General features: G+C 44.5%; 1 protein-coding gene across 2 annotated transcripts; it reads left to right on the top strand.

Annotated features, from left to right (window-relative positions):
* The first annotated feature begins 5138 nt into the window (after positions 1-5138).
* On the top strand, positions 5139-14197 carry PAG9 (pregnancy-associated glycoprotein 1). 2 transcript variants are annotated; one of them, XM_006052292.4, is made up of 9 exons: positions 5139-5239; positions 6309-6459; positions 7437-7554; positions 7653-7771; positions 8965-9158; positions 10101-10217; positions 11889-12030; positions 12118-12216; positions 13901-14197. In XM_006052292.4, the coding sequence occupies exons 1-9, from the start codon at positions 5139-5141 to the stop codon at positions 14048-14050; spliced, it is 1191 nt and encodes a 396-aa protein (XP_006052354.4). In that variant the 3' UTR covers positions 14051-14197. The 2 variants fall into 2 exon arrangements, with proteins under 2 accessions (XP_006052354.4, XP_025142233.3); XM_025286448.3 differs by having other exon boundaries at positions 5150-5239; positions 6261-6459.
* The last annotated feature ends 2236 nt before the right edge of the window (positions 14198-16433 follow it).

Here is a 16433-nt window from a genome sequence, read left to right as displayed (position 1 = left end):
TTAATGATTATTTTCCTTTCTCAGTGCTCAGTATGGGGAGTTGGTGCCCTAGCAATCTATCACAGTGACAAATTAAATGTTGTCTAATAACATTTGGACACTTTTGGCCATCATAAAATTAAATATTAAAAAACTAAGATCATGGGATCCAGCCCCAACCTTCATGGCAAGTAGAAGGAGGAAAGGTGGCAGCAGAGACAAATTTCTTCATCTTAGCCTCTAAAACCACTGTGGATGGTGCCTGCAGCCATGAAATCAGAAGGCGATTGCTTCTTTGCAGTAAAGCTATGAGAAACATAAACAGTGTGTTGAGAAGCAGAAACATCATTCTGCCCAACAAACTGGTAGATGTTTGGCCTTTTCATTTGGATTCCTAAACTTTCTGTCCAGTCCCCATTGGTCTCTGAAGTCCCTCAGGTTTCTGGTTCTTCAAGATTCCTGAGATTATTTTGTGCATTTCTTTAACTAGTTCTGAAATCAGTCATCTCTTTAAGATCATCTGATGGGAAATGTATTTAGAAGCTACATGTTAGACCTCAGAATAGTCACTGTTATCAAGTTGTCATTGCCTCTTGGCTTTACAGTGGTCAGAGGAGGAAGTACACATTTTCCTTAAAATTAAAATAAAAAGGAATATAATTAGTTGGTACAAACTTATGCTTTCAGTTCAAGATTTAAGACAGTAGGGTTTGAATTAAATTTCTTTATGTTATGTGTGAACCTCATTTTCTAGCCACTGAAAGACTTAATTCAGAACATTAGTTTTAATTATTGTCTTGCTTTTACCTGTTAACATACATACGATTCTGTCACAATAACAGAAACAATATGAGGAACAATAAGCTGTTGAATTATTGCTCACCACAGATGCGATGGTGGTGCAGATGTGTGGCAGCTGCAACAGCAGTGCAGAAGCACGGCAGAGAGGAGCTACCCCACGTCCAAATTAGGCGGGGCAGCCAAGAGGACCTACCTTACTTCCAAGGTAAGGAGCAGCGGCTGCACTTTGCTGGAGCAGCCGTGAAGAGATAACCCATATCCAAGGTAAAAGAAATCCAAGTAAGATGGTAGGAACTGGGAGAGGGCATCTGAGGGCAGACAGACTGAAACCACAATCACAGACAACTAGCCAATCTGTCACACGGATCACAGCCTTGTCTAACTCAAGGAAGCTAAGCCATGCCATGTGGGGCCACCCAAGATGGATGGGTCATGGTGGAGAGGTCTGACAAAACGTGGTCCACTGGAAAAGGGAATAGCAAACCACTTCAGTATTCTTACCTTGAGAACTCCATAAACACTATGGTAAGGTAAAAAGATAGGACACTGAAAGATGAACTCCCCAGGTCGGTAGGTGCCCAATATGCTACTGGAGATCAGTGGAGAAATAACTCCAGAAAGAATGAAGGGATTGAGCCAAAGCAAAGACAACATCCAGTTGTGGATGGGACTGCAAGTAAGATCGATGCTGTAGAGAGCGGTATTGCATAGGAACTTGGATTGTTAGGTCCATGAATCAAGGCAAATTGGAAGTGGTCAAACAGGAGATGACAAGAGTGAAAATAGATATTCTAGGAATCAGCAAACCAAGATGGACTGGAATGGGTGAATTCAAATCAGATGACCAAATGTCAACTAGTGTTGGCAGGAATCCCTTTGAAGAAATGGAGTAGACATCATAGTCAACAAAAGAGTCTGAAATGCAGTACTTGGATGCAATCACAATAATGACAGCATGATCTCTGTTCATTTCCAAGTCGAAAAATTCAATATCACAGTAATCAAACTCTATGCCCCAATCAGTAACGCTGAAGTTGAACAATTCTATGAAGACCTACAAGACCTTCTAGAACTAACACCCCCCAAAAGATGTCCTTTTCATTATAGGGGACTGGAATGCAAAAGTAGGAAGTCAAGAAACACCAGGAGTAACACATAAATCTGGTCTTGGAGTACAGAATGAAGCAGGTCAAAGGCTAATAGCGTTCTGCCAAGAGAATGCACTGGTCATAGCAAACCCCTTCTTCCAACAACACAAGAGAAGACTCTACACATGGACATCACCAGATGGTCGACACCAAAATTAGATTGATTATATTCTTTGCAGCCAAAGATGGATAAGCTGTATACAGTCAGCAAAAACAAGACTTGGAGTTGATGGTGGCTCAGATCATGAACTCCTTGTTGCCAAATTCAGACTGAAATTGAATAAAGCGGAGAAAAGCACTAGACCATTCAGGTATGACCTAAATCAAATCCCTTAGGACTATTCAGTGGAAGTGAGAAGTAGATTTAAGGGACTAGATCTAACAGACAGAGTGCCTGATGAACTATGGATGGAGGTTCATGATGTTGTACAGGAGACAGGAATCAAGACCATCCCCAAGAAATATAAATGCAAAAAAGCCAAATGGCTGTCTGAGAAGGCCTTACAGATAGCTTTGAAAATAAGGGAAGCAAAAAACAAAGGAGAAAAACAAAGATATAGCCATTTGAATGGAGAGTTCCAAAGAATAGCAAGGAGAGATAAGAAAGAAAGCCTTCCTCAGCAATCGATGCAAAGAAATAGAGGAAAACAATAGAATGGGAAAGACTAGAGATATCTTCAAGAAAATTAGAAATACCAAAGGAATATTTCATGCAAAGATAAGCTCAGTAAAGGACAGAAATGATATGAACCTAACAGAAACAGAAGATATTAAGACAGGTGGCAAGAATACACAGAAGAACTGCACAAAAATGATCTTCAAGACCCAGATAATCACGATGGTGTAATCACTCACCTACAGCCAGGCATCCTGGAATGTGAAGTCTAATGGGCCTTAGGAAGCATCACTACGAACAAAGCTAGTGGACGTGATGGAATGCCAGTTGAGCTCTTTCAAATCCTGAAAGATGATGCTGTGAAAGTGCTGTACTCAATATGCCAGCAAATTTGTAAAACTCAGCAGTGACAACAGGACTGGAAAAGGTCAGTTTTCATTCCAATCTCAAAGAAAGGCAGTGCCAAAGAATGCTCAAACTACAGAACAATTGCACTCATCTCACATGCTAGTAAAGTAATGCTTAAAATTTTCCAAGCCAGGCTTCAGCAACGCATGAACCATGAATTTCCAGATGATCAAGCTGGTTTTAGAAAAGGCAGAGGAACCAGAGATCATATTGCCAACATCCAATGGATTATCGAAACAGCAAGAGAATTCCAGAAAAACACCTACTTTTGCTTCACTGACTATGCAAAAGCCTTTGATTGTGTGGATCACAATAAAATGTGGAAAATTCTTTAAGAGATGGGAATACCAGACCACCTGACCTGCGTCTTGAGAAATCTATATGCAGGTCAGGAATCAGCAGTTAGCACTGGATATGGAACAGCAGACTGGTTCAAAATAGGAAAGGAGTACGTCAAGGCTGTATATTGTCACCCTGCTTATTTAACTTATATGCAGAGTACATCATGAAAACGCTGGGCTGGAGGAAGCATAGGCTGGAATCAAGATTGCTGGAAGAAATATCAATAACCTCAGATATGCAGATGGCATCACCCTTATGGCAGAAAGTGAAGAAGAATGAAAGAACATCTTGATGAAGGTGAAAGAGGAGAGTGAAAAAGATGGCTTAAAGCTCAACATTTAGAAAACTAAGATCATGGCATCTGGTCCCATCACTTCATGGCAAATAGATGGGGAAACAGTAGAGACAGTAGTTGACTTCATTTTTCTGGGCTCCAAAATCACTGCAGATGTTGAATTTTAAAGCCACTTAAGTAATGTGTTGTTATAGGTAGCTAGTCAACAACTTGATGCAATTTGATTTATTAGTCTTTGTTCTCAATTTGTTCAATTCAGTTCAGTCCTTCAGTTGTGTCTGTCTCTTTGCAATGTCATAGACTGCAGAGTGCCAGACTTCTCTATCCATCACCAACTCCCGAAGCTTGCGCAAGCTCATGTCCATCGACTTGGTGATACCATCCAACCATCTCATCCTCTGTCTTCCACTTCTCCTCCTGCCTTCAATGTTTCCTAATATCAGGGTCTTTTCCAATGAGTCAGCATGTTTAGTATGCATTCAGTCTCTTTGTAAATCAACCAACATGAATCAAATTCCTCTCTGTCCCCACTGCACTCCCAACTCTAGGCCAGAAATAAAAACCTGCATAGACTGAAAGCTAATTCCAGCACATTGCTGCAGAGATTTCATTCCCACTGTTTTTTCAGGAAAAAAAAATTAGTTGCTAACATTAAAAGCAGTAGATTGTACATAAATATCCAGACTTCTGATTCTCTTGAAAATGTGGCCAACTGGCCTGCTTTCCAGCATGGGTGAAGTGGAGGTAAGGCTGCCCCCAGTGGTAAGGCCTGTGCTGCCCAGAGTCCAACAGGGCCATCTAGTCCTAGTATCATATCTCCTGCCTCCTGGGGACATGAGTCTAGTGAGAACTAGACTGCTAGCTCTCTTAAGGTAAAGACTACTTTTGTCTTGATCAACTTTGACTTTGAAACCTTTAACCCAGAACCTAGCACACACTTCTTCCTTGTACGTTTGTTGGATGATATAAAATATCTTGCGGGTCCATATGACCTTTCTTCCAATACTGAAACCATGCAATTGACGTACCGCTCTGCCCTAAATTTTTGATACAGACTGGCATCACAGATGCCCCTGATATCTGCCATTAGACCCACTAACTAAAGCCAGTTGTATGTCCCTGGGCTGCCCCTGAGGTCTTCACTTTGCCATTTGACAACTTATCCTCCTAGCAATCTCCTCTCCAATGAAGACAGCAATGCATATCTCATGAAGTGGCTAGGAATATGACATGAAGCCACAGATGTCGAGCATGGCCCCTTGTATCCATTTTCATGATGTTTTTAGTTTTTTTCTCCAAGTAGGCAAGGTTCTCCATCTTTGTAGATGTCCATGCAGATCAGTTTGATTTTCTAGCCAAGCTTCAAGGAAGAGATTACACTTCAATTCTCTCTATTCTGAGAAGCTTCAAAGGCTACTCGCCAAGGACACTGATGAAGGTAAAGATTTTATCGAGACCTTTGTGTTTATTTCAGATCTTTTAGTGGCCTAAAGGGGAAAAATAGGGTAGGTCAGAGCATATATAACTAGCGACTCCTGGTCACCACTACATGCTAGGAACGCAAACTTCCCCGAGTACTTGGAGCCAGGAAGGAAGCATGAAGTGGCTTGTGCTCCTCGGGCTGGTGGCCTTCTCAGAGTGCATAGTCAAGTAAGTATGGGGACAGTAAGCCACATCATATTCCTTTCTCGGATTTTTGTTTTCATCTGATTATTCTTCCACCCATCAGGTTTAGAAGGGAATGGAATATCTCCCTAAGAATCTTAAAGTCCAACTCTTTCTTTGTAACTTGCTATAGGAACTGTGGATCCCAAGATCTTGGTGTAGATTTGGGTTGCACAACTCTTGGGGTCCAGTCTTTTCATGACCTATTGAAAATGCAACTCCTTGCAACTGTTCAGTGCACAGTCTATGCAGATGTCGATGTGATCCTGTGGAATAGCACTTTTCTACATTTTATTCAACATGTCCTCTTTTTTCCTGTCTACTTCAGTGTGTATATGCCTATGTCTGCATCTCTGTATCACTGTCATTTATCTCTCCATCTCTTTGGAAGTCACTGGGAGTGTATTTCTGTCTGAGTTGTTTTCTTTTAATTTTTCATTTGACTCATCCTTCCTTCCCAAGCCTCTGAATTTCCCTTACTTGTTCACTATAACTTGGATTCTTCTTTCAACTCTCTCCTATTTCAACTTGGAGAAAGATACACTGTTTTATATACACTGATTTATATCTGACAAGCACTGTGACCACAGCCAACTCAGAAACCTCTTGCATTTCAAATTGTTCCCTTTTAAAAGAGGATAAGAGTCCCCCTTCTACCTCCTTCCTTGAGGTTCTATGAGACGGATAGAGTGGGATGGCAACAGCAATGCTAATGGCTGTCATTGTTAAGACTTCCTATTTATCAAGTACTTTATAGCCATCACTTTGCTTATCCCCAAGATATTCTATTTGTGGGTTTGTTGTTACATTTCACCATTTTACTGAAGGGGAGACTGATACACCACATTGTCAAATGGCTTACCCAAGAATGCAGAACAGAACCTGTATTCAAATCTATGTCCTTGCCATGGTATATGCATAAAATTCTGATAATAATGTGCCTCATAAAAATGATTAGAAAGTATACATGGCCATTACAATGACAGTTATACCTTAACACTGACAGCTTGTTGTAGCATCTTCTTTGTTTTCTTTGTCACATGCTCGGTGAAAGAATACCTCTAAGGAGAGTGAAGACCATGAGAAAAACCCTCAGTGGAAAAAACATCCTGAACAATTTCCTGAAGGAACATGCTTACAGACTGTCCCAGATTTCTTCTCGTGCCTCAAATCTAACATTTCACCCCTTGAGAAACATCAAGGATGTGAGTATTTTGGGAGGATAGTGCTCCACAGCGCCCCTTGGTGCTCTAGCCTAGCACCGGGGCTCCTCTGGAGGTGCCAGGTGGGATGTTGAAGTTGGGGTTCCTGCAGGAGGCAGAGACACTGGAAAACAGGGACCCCACCCAGAGGAGAAGGCACTCTTATCCTTAATTGTTGGTCTTTGTGACTGGGCCTGGCAATTACCAGATGGCAGGTAAATATCCATTTCTATGTCAAAGATGTGTCATTAGTTTGAGGACGATTGTTCCTTCTGAACTAAGTGAGCCACTCAGTTACAGATGAAGAATGAACCATCACCGATCAAAAGGTAGAACCTTTTGCAAAGCAATTGTGAATCCTCAGGTAGAGGAATTCAGTTTCCACAGATGCAAGAAACACAGCAGTAAAAATTTATTGAATCAGTAGTCTGTTTAAGGCCATAAGAATCTAACACATTGGTTACTGTTTTTAGATTAGCCAAAGGGCTTATTTTGTCTTCAAGAATGCCCATGCCAGCCTGAGAGATAGGCAAAGAGTAAATACATGTCAAGTGAAAGGGTCACCTGTGTGGTGTTGATTGTATGTGGGCTGAGTTTAGAGGTAGTGGCAGAGGTTGATCAAAAAGGACCTTCTGGAGAAGGGGGTGCTAAGGCTGGGTTTGAAGAGACTACAGAGCTTCTCAAATGAAGGTACCAGGACTTCCCTGGGTGTCCAGCATTCCTGGATGTCCAGTGGTTATGCCTCTGGGCTTCCCATGCAGGAGGTACCACTTCAATGCTTTATCATAGAGTCAATATCCACATACAATGTAGCACAGGAAAAATATATCAAATGCAGATACCTCTGTGACCAAAGTCTGTGAGCTGCACAGTGGTTAGAAAGTGATCTCAAGAGATATGTGACACCCAGAGGGAGGCATCAGTGTGGGAACAGTCGGTAGCCAGTTCAGCACTAACCCACTCCCTCCTTTTCCCTATAGAAGCTCTACGTGGGTAACATAACCATTGGAACACCCCCTCAAGAATTCCAGGTTATCTTTGACACAGGCTCATCTGACTTGTGGGTGCCCTCCGTCTTTTGCACCAGCCCAATCTGTTGTGAGTACAGACATCCCATTCTTGGACCATCTTTCACTTGCCCTGTGGCCCTGTTTCCACCCTTGGCACCTGATGACACTCATCCCTTGTGTCTGCAGCTACACACGTTATGTTCAGACATTTTGATTCTTCCACCTTCCGGCCTACCAAAAAGACCTTCAGCATCAACTACGGTTCTGGAAGGATGAAAGGAGTTGTTGTTCATGACACAGTTCGGGTAACAGTGTAACAGATGCTGAGTCAGGACTGGCTATGGAGTGACCAATGCTTGCAAAACAGATGCAGGACCATCTGGCAGGACACTTCCTAGCCTATCTCACATAGATATTGGCCATCTTATCCACAGGATCATGTCCCTGGGGAGGCAGTGCCTGTGGTGACACATGAGCAAACAGATTAGCTAACCCAGAGAGTCGCTTGAGGTGTGGACTTGCAGCTCCTCTGCCTATGAGCAGTTCAAGGCTCATTTTGCCAGGTGTGGGAAGAGGGGATAAAAGCACCCGCTTTTATCTTCACAGACTGTTCCAGGCTTTATCAGGTGATAACTGGTTTAATTCTGCAACAATCCCACACAGCAGTTGCTCTGATTAGTTTCTCTGACATATGAGAAACTGAGGTGCAGACAGCAAGGGCCTTGCTGAGGGCACACATGTGGTAAATGGTGGAGTTAGGCTAGCTTTTCAGGACTGAAGTTGCTGTAAGGCATTTGGGGACAGGATAAAACTGATCTGGGGACCCTGGGGGCAGACAAGGGCTTCAGGTATCCAGAGTGGGAAACTGGAGGCCTGAGAAGTCAAGGGGCCTGATAAATGAGTTCTCACTCTAGACGACCCTTGAGAGTCTAATAAACCTATGGCCTGCCTCCCCCAAAGTACTTGAGTAGTTCCCCCCTCTCTCTCTCTCATACACACTCACACAAATACACACATATCCCCAAAAGGGAATTTCCCAGGCAGTAATTTCATAGAACACTGCAAGGAAGATTGTGTTTTCAGCTTCTGTTTTCCTGGACAGATGCAGAATTCCCAGTACATTACAGAGAATGCAGTCCATTCCTGTCATTAGGTCATAGTGATGCCAAAGAGAAGGCTATCTTGCTCTCAATTGTTTTGTCCATAAGATGGCACCAATGGAACCTGGCCTGACTCTTGGTTGCCCAACCTGTACAGAAGCCACGAGGCCAATTTGACTCACTCAAGTGGTGTTTTTCAGAGGGGCAGATGTTTTAAAACTCACAGCTTATCTCAAATGGAACCCAAATTCCCCTTCCAGCTTGGTCTAACCATCTGTGGGCCACCAAAGACAGAGCCAAGCCTCAATTCTTTTCTGAGGATTTTATGGCAATGCACCCCAACCCTGTCCTAGCCCCTTTTCACATATCTGTAGTGGGAACACTCTTCTCTCCCACAGATTGGGAACCTTGTAAGTACTGACCAGCCATTCGGTCTAAGCATGGCGGAACTCGGGTTTGATGGTATACCTTTTGATGGCGTCATGGGCTTGAACTACCCCAAACTATCCTTCTCTGGAGCCATCCCCATCTTTGACAAGCTGAAGAATGAAGGTGCCATTTCTGAGCCTGTTTTTGCCTTCTACTTGAGCAAGTAAGTCTGAGATGGACACTCCCTTTCTCCAAAGTAGCTGTAAGATGCTTTCAGTTGCACGAAAATTATAGAAGACTTGATAAAGAATTATCCTGCGAGATAATCTAACTCAGGATAACTATGGCCCCAGGGCCCTACCTGGCTTCACCACTGGATTTTATAAATAACTTTGTATTGTAACACGACCCTACTCCTGAGCTCAAGACCAGTAACTTGGTCTGGGGTGGGGTGAGTGAGATGGAAGACTAATGGAAGGTAACAGGAATCAATTTGAAGGAAAAGGCCTTAGGATTTGCTTATGAATTTGATAAGGAAAGAAGGTGAAGGATCGTGGATATCCTTCCTTCCTCATTAGCATTTCACTGGGAGCCCAGGACCAGCTACCCAATTTGTAGGAGCCAGTGAAAATTGAAAGTGTGGGGCACAAAAGTGTGGGACCCCTTGTTCAAGAAATATTAAACATTCCAAGACAGGAAGAGCAGAGGTGGGGTCCCTTCTGAGCTCTGAGGTGGAGCTCTTTGGACAGTAGAGGTCACAGGCCAGGGGAGGCAACTCTGGGTGACCAGAACACACACCGTAAGAACCCCCAGGCCTTGATTTTCCTGAAAAATGACAAGGTGGACAAAGAGAAAGCCAAAACGCTTCAGCACCCTGTACTCTGAGGGTTTCTGAGCACTCAGGTCGCAGGAGGTCCAGGGCGTCTTCAGAAGTCATAGCGGGTGGAGTCCAACCAAGTGATTCAGCTTCTAACCTCCTCTGTGCCACTCACTAGCCAGTAACAGACCTCAGTCTGGATCTCAATCTCTCCTAGATGATATTTCTGCATCTGTATATGGGACCTTATTAGGGCCTTGATGGGTGGACAAGCACAGCTTTCACACAGTGCTGTTGTTACTGTCCTCCAAGGATCCGCCCCTCCCCCCCCACCTCTTCTCCATACAGAGACAAGCAGGAGGGCAGTGTGGTGATGTTTGGTGGGGTGGACCACCGCTACTACAAGGGAGAGCTCAACTGGATACCTTTGATCCAAGCAGGCGACTGGAGTGTACACATGGACCGGTAAGCCTCTCCCTCTGAGGATCAGCCCAAGTGATGCTCCTGCTACTGTACATGGACACAGCCAGACACACACAAATGCATTCTAGACACACAGTCACACAGACATATACACCAGCCACAATGACACAGACAGACACACAGACACATGGAAACACACAAGCAGACACATATAAACCTACACAGAGACACATAAAAACATGTATAGCTAGTCAGAGACACACAAGCACACACAGAGACACATACAAACACACATACAAATAAACACACAAGCACATGGATACACAAACAACCCATGGGTTCATAATCCCCAGGCCTTCTGAGCCAGGCTCAGATCAGGGTCCTAAAAGGCACCAGAGAGGTCTGTGCTGCTGGTAGAGGGCTGTACCCACTGCCCTTTGAGGTGGGGAGCAGGGTTAGAGGACTCTTCAGTGTGGTGGACAGAGGATCAGGCAGAATTTCACCAACCTGAACAGAGTTATGATAAGAAGACCAACAATCGAGGGCTACCTAGGACATAGGAAGTTATCAGTACAGATAAATGTCTGTTTAAAAACAGGGAAGTCCTGAGCAAATGGGGAAAACGGGTCTCCTTAGGGAGCAGCTACCCCAAAGTGGATAGAGGTTGGCTGCAGTCTTAAGACGTGAAAGCAACTAATAAAAAAGACACCCCACGTCATGGGCACAAGTGGGACAGGGGCTATAACAGAATCAGGAAGGTGGGATCCAGGAGTGACCTGAGGACAAGAGGCATAATTGATAGGATTCTGTGTGATACCCTCAGACAAAAGCTGACCTCTCCTTTGGGGTTTCTGTGTGCTAGTCATGTATTTCCTGGCTAAGGTCTCAGGGTCTGAACTGGTTGTAGGAGTAGTGCTAGCAGACACCCTCTCCCAGAGGAGCCCCTCCCTCTCTCCCACCACTATGAGAATCTGCTGCCCCATTGAATCTCCATCTTCACTCTGTGTGTGACCCATATTTGTTCACCATCAGCTACAGCTCTCTGCATGTTTCTCATTGTTTTCTCAGTCTTCATTCGCTCACTGAACAGACAAGCATTGTGCATCCACTGTGTGCCAGGCACTTTAGGGAGGCAAGGAGAATAAAACTTGCCCTCACATCTAAGAAGGCAGATGTACATGAGGTGACTCGCCCACATAGTGAACTGTCACTTTGGTACATGCTAGACATGAGGAGGAGAAGGCAATGGCAACCCACTCCAGTACTCTTGCTTGGAAAATCCCGTGGATGGCAGAGCCTGGTGGGCTGCCTTCTATGGGGTCACACAGAGTAGGACACGAGTGAAGTGAGTTAGCAGCAGCAGCAGAAATGAGGAGGGTCTACAGAGAGTGACCAAGACAGGAGACTGATAAACATCAGGAGAAAGACTTCCCTGAAAACAATACAATTAAGCTGGAATCTGGAAAATGAGAAGAAATTTGCTAATCAAAGGGGAGTGGAGTCTTCTTGGAAGGAAGACCATCCTGTGTCAAGGTGCAAAAGAGCCTGGTGTATTCAAGTACTGTATTCAAGGATGTCAAGAAAGGTGCTGTGTTGAGAGCAAAGGAAAAGAGGGCAAAAGACGAAGGGCTGCTTAGGAGACAGTTGGGAAGGGGGCAGCTCTGGGGAGACTCAGAGTGACCTTGACGCCTGCTTTCTTCCATTGTCTCTCAGCATCTCCATGAAAAGAAAGGTTATTGCTTGCTCTGGTGGCTGCGAGGCCGTTGTGGACACTGGGACATCAGTGATCGAAGGCCCACGAAGACTGGTCAATAACATACAGAAGCACATCGGAGCCATGCCACGGGGTTCCGAGGTAGAGGGCCATGCCCCAGGGTCACTCTCAGGTTTCACACACAACAAGGATCACCAGGGCCAACCTCTCACCCTCTCTCTCTAATAGCACTACGTTTCATGTTCTGCGGTCAATACCCTGCCCCCTATTATCTTCACCATCAATGGCATCGACTACCCAGTGCCAGCTCAAGCCTACATCCTCAAGGTGAGGGGACAATACTCACGGTTGCTTCTCTAACTGAAGCTTGCAGGAACACTTGGGCTGCTGCTGGGAGGAGGGCGGAGTCTGCAGGCCATGTCACACCATTGCAGATGCTGCTGAGCCCTGTGGCTGGGCCAGTGCCTGCCAGAAAACCAACCACTTGAGATTAAAGGACAGTCTGGGACACTGATCTTCTTGAAATAAATGTGGAGATGCCACACCATGCTGGCATGGTGGGAGTCACAAGGAGAGGGGAACACTAAGGTCCTCAGTCCTCAAAGAGTGTCAATTCAATCTGAACCCTTAGGTGCATGAACATGGAAGTCAGCTCTAGAAGTCCCTGAAATAGACCATGTTACAAAGAGAATGGCTGGGGACAGTCCTAGTCTGATATCCTAGCATAAGTTAACAGTTTTCCTTCCCTTATCAAAGTTTTCCTGGTTTGGATGATAAATTACATGGTCACCCTAGTTCTCAGCTGCCATTTCCCCTTGCTCTGGCCAGGTGCCTCCTTTGTGAGTTGGGGTACCCGACCCCTCTGAGGGGAGGCTGAATGCTAAGGTGAATAAAGGTGCACAATGACTGCTCTGCTCCAGCACAGGGTGGAGGCTTCATGTCAGCTCCATGTGGGAGTTCAGAGCAGGCTAATGAGCTAAAAGAAGGCTTTGAGGAAGGGAGGGAATTGCAGGAAACCACAAACACATTGAGCCATATGGACGGTTGCTTGGTTCTAGGCAAAACTGCACAGGATTCCATGCAAATGGCATCTCAAGGTGGTCTGCACTGGGGCATTAGGGACTTACTAGGGGTGATGAGGGCTATGGACTGACCAATGGGGATGCAGAACCAGAGTAGGTTACCCAACCAAGCCAGGAGTGGCCAAAGAAGGTGAGTGTGAGCCGAAGGAGGCTTCCCAGAGTTCCTTAGTTAAGTCTTCAAGAACATGCTGTGGGCACTGATCTATTTAAGATGGATAACCAACAACAGGATGCTGTGTAGCACAGGAAACTCCACTCAGTTATATGACAGCCTGGATGGGAGGGGGATCTTTGGGACCAGGATACATGGATACATATGGTTGAGTCCCTTTTCTGTCCACCTGAAACTCAGAATATTGTTTATCAGCTATGCTCCAATACAAAATAAAGTTGCTTTTAATAAAGTACAGATTGTGGGGATGCAGGAGGAGAACCAGCACTCTGCAGAGAAAACAAGGAGCAGGAGTCAGAAGAAAGGAAACAGGGAGTGAGGGGAACTATGGACACACTTGTTCTTTTCTAAATAATTATATTGAAGTGTGGCTAATCTTCAGTGTGGCATTAAGTTCTGCTGCACAGCAATGTGACTCAGTTATACACATAAAAAAAATGTATATTTTCTTATTCTTTTTCATGTGTTTTATCAGTGGATATTGAATATAGTTCCTTACGCTCTACAGAAGGACTTTGTTGTTTTTCATTCCTCTGTTTCCCCAATTCCCAGTCCTCCGTTCACCACACCCTTCCGCATGGCAACCTCATGTCTTGGCCTTCTTTGGTTTTGGATGAACTCTCATATCCCCTGCTCCTGAGAAAACCCCTTGATACTTATCAAAAGTGGGAAATAAAGAATTGTGCTAGTTCGGAATATTGAGGGGAGTCACCGGTAAGGGCTCATGCTAACTGGTGTGTGTCTCTGACTCCCCCAGGATTCTAGAGGCCACTGCTATACCACCTTTGAACAGAACAAAGTGAGTTCATCTACAGAGACCTGGATCCTGGGTGATGTCTTCCTGAGGTGGTATTTCTCGGTCTTTGATCGAGGAAATGACAGGATTGGCCTGGCACGGGCAGTGTAAATGCTTGGAGTGGTTCAGGAATCAGTAAGGCCGCTCCTAACACACACTCACTCACACTTTGACCACTCCTTCCCAGGATGCTAGTGAACTGTATTTGGTGGTCTGCACACCCTATTCTCAGGAAAGAATAAAGGGTTTCACTCTTAATGGTGCTGAAACAAATGGGTGCCTCTGTTTGGGTCTGGGAGGTATACAATGATCGGGAAGGATCTAGAACCAAGTCTGAATAAAAGTTGAAGGGATCCCAACTCCAACTGGCTTCAAGAAAAAGGTAGACTCATGTAAATGATTCTGGGAATCCAGAACACAAGAATCAGAGGAAAGACAAAGATCTCAGTGACTGCACCCAAGAAATCAGAAGTCATCAATTCTCTCTTACTCTCGTACTTTCCCTTCACTCTTCTTTCATGGTCTTAGCCTGGCAACTTTCTTCCTTAAGACTTCTACACCTAGTAAGGGAGTCCAAGCTACTTGCCCTAGGGTTTTAAATCCCAAAGGCATCACCTAGAAAGGAAAGAAGATTGCACACATCAGAGTTCAAGGGTGTTCTCTGAATGACCCACCTCAGTTCACATGTACAGCCCAGATCAGCCATCCTGGCAGGGACAAGGGGTCTTCTGACTGGCTTTACATGGTCTTTGACCCTGACCCAGCAGCACACATTATTGTCAATTTCCTCCAGAACTACATGACTGAAGCTGGAGAGGCAGCCCCAAGGATAGCGACTGGCAGATGGTCTAGGCCATGGAAGAGTTTGTCATGACCCAACAACTCCACCACCTCCTCATTCAGAAAAATTATAAGGGGAAATGAAATAGACTCTCTTCGTCCCATCTCATATGATCTTGTCACTTGGCTTGTCTTCCAGGGGATTTTGGGTGAGGTACTTCATGCAGAGCTGATTCCCTCTTGTTCCCACACCCAGTCACCAGCTCTCTGCCACATATGCCTGCTCTGTCCTTTCCAGTCCTACTTGGTAAGTGTTGGCTCCAGTGGATCCCTGAGCCATACCCCGCCTCCAGGGCCCAGAATGCCACTTCCTTGCCCTCCAGTGCTGCTGGGGAGAATGCCACACATGTATCGGTGAACCCAGGGTACACAGAGCCTTCAGCCTTTCTGAGCTTCCTCCAGGGGTGGAGCTACAAACTATTTGCTTGGAGCTGCCATGGTTAGGCACTTTTGCAGTGGAAGCATCCGTTCTTTCCACCTGGAGGACCTCAGTAGATGCCTCAGCTGAGATAGCAGAGATCAGTGGTTGATTTCCTTTCAGATTGACTGGTTTGATCTCATTGTTGTATAAGGGACTCTCAAGAATCTTCTCAAGCACCACAGTTCAAAAGCTCAATTTTTTCCCATTCACCCTTTCTTATGGTCCAGAGCGCACATCTGTACATGATTACTGGCAAAATCATAGCTGTGTCACTGCAGACCTCTGTAGCAAAGTGAATCTCTGCTTTTTAATACACTGTGAAGGTTTTTCATAGCCTTTCTTCCTTCTAAGGAGCAAGTGTCTTTTAATTTTGTGGCTGCAGTGAAGGTATGTAGTGCTTTTGGAGCCCAAGAAAATAAAATCTGCCACTGTATCCACTTTTCCCTCATCTATATGCCATGAAGTGGAGTGACATGAGGCCATGAATGTTGCATATATTTTTGTAAATAGTTTTCTTAAATGTTAAGTTTTAAGCCAGTTTTTGCATCTCCTCTCCTCATCAAGAGGCTCTTTAGTTCTTTTTTGCTTTCTGCTATTAGGGCAGTGTCATCTTCATTTCTGTGGATGTTGATATTTCTCCCAGCAATCTGTATTCCAGTTTGGGAATTATGCAGTCAGCATATTGAATGATGTATCCTATACAGAAGTTAAATAACTAGAGTGAGAATGTATACCTTGTCACACTTCTTTAACAGTTTTAAATCTTTCAGTTGTTCCATGTCTAATTCTAACTGCTGCTTTTTTACCTACATACAGACTTTTCAGGAGACAGGTAAGGTGATCTGGTACTCCCATTCCTTAAGAATTTTCCACAGTTTGTTGTGGTCCACACAAGGAAAGGCTTTAGCATAGTCAGTGAAGCAGACAGAAAGGTTTTCTGGGATTTCCTTGCTCTCTATGATCCAATGGATGTTGGCAATTTGATCTCTGGTTCCTCAAACCAGTTTGTACATCTGGAAGTTTTCAGTTCATGCAGTGTTGAAGCTTAGCTTGAGGATTTTGAACATTACCTTGCTAGCAAGTGAGATGAGCGCATTGCATGATAGGTTGAACTTTCTTTGGAATTGCCTTTCTTGTGGATTGGAATAAAAACTGACCTTTTCCAGCACTGTGGCCACTGCTGTTTTCCAAATTTGCTGACATATTGAATGCAGCACTTTTACAGCCTCATTC

Source organism: Bubalus bubalis, chromosome 5 (genome assembly GCF_019923935.1).
Source record: "Bubalus bubalis isolate 160015118507 breed Murrah chromosome 5, NDDB_SH_1, whole genome shotgun sequence".
In the NCBI taxonomy this organism is placed as follows: domain Eukaryota; kingdom Metazoa; phylum Chordata; class Mammalia; order Artiodactyla; family Bovidae; genus Bubalus; species Bubalus bubalis.
The sequence above is the reverse complement of the archived record's forward strand: the minus strand, read 5'-3'. Positions and strand labels throughout refer to the sequence as shown.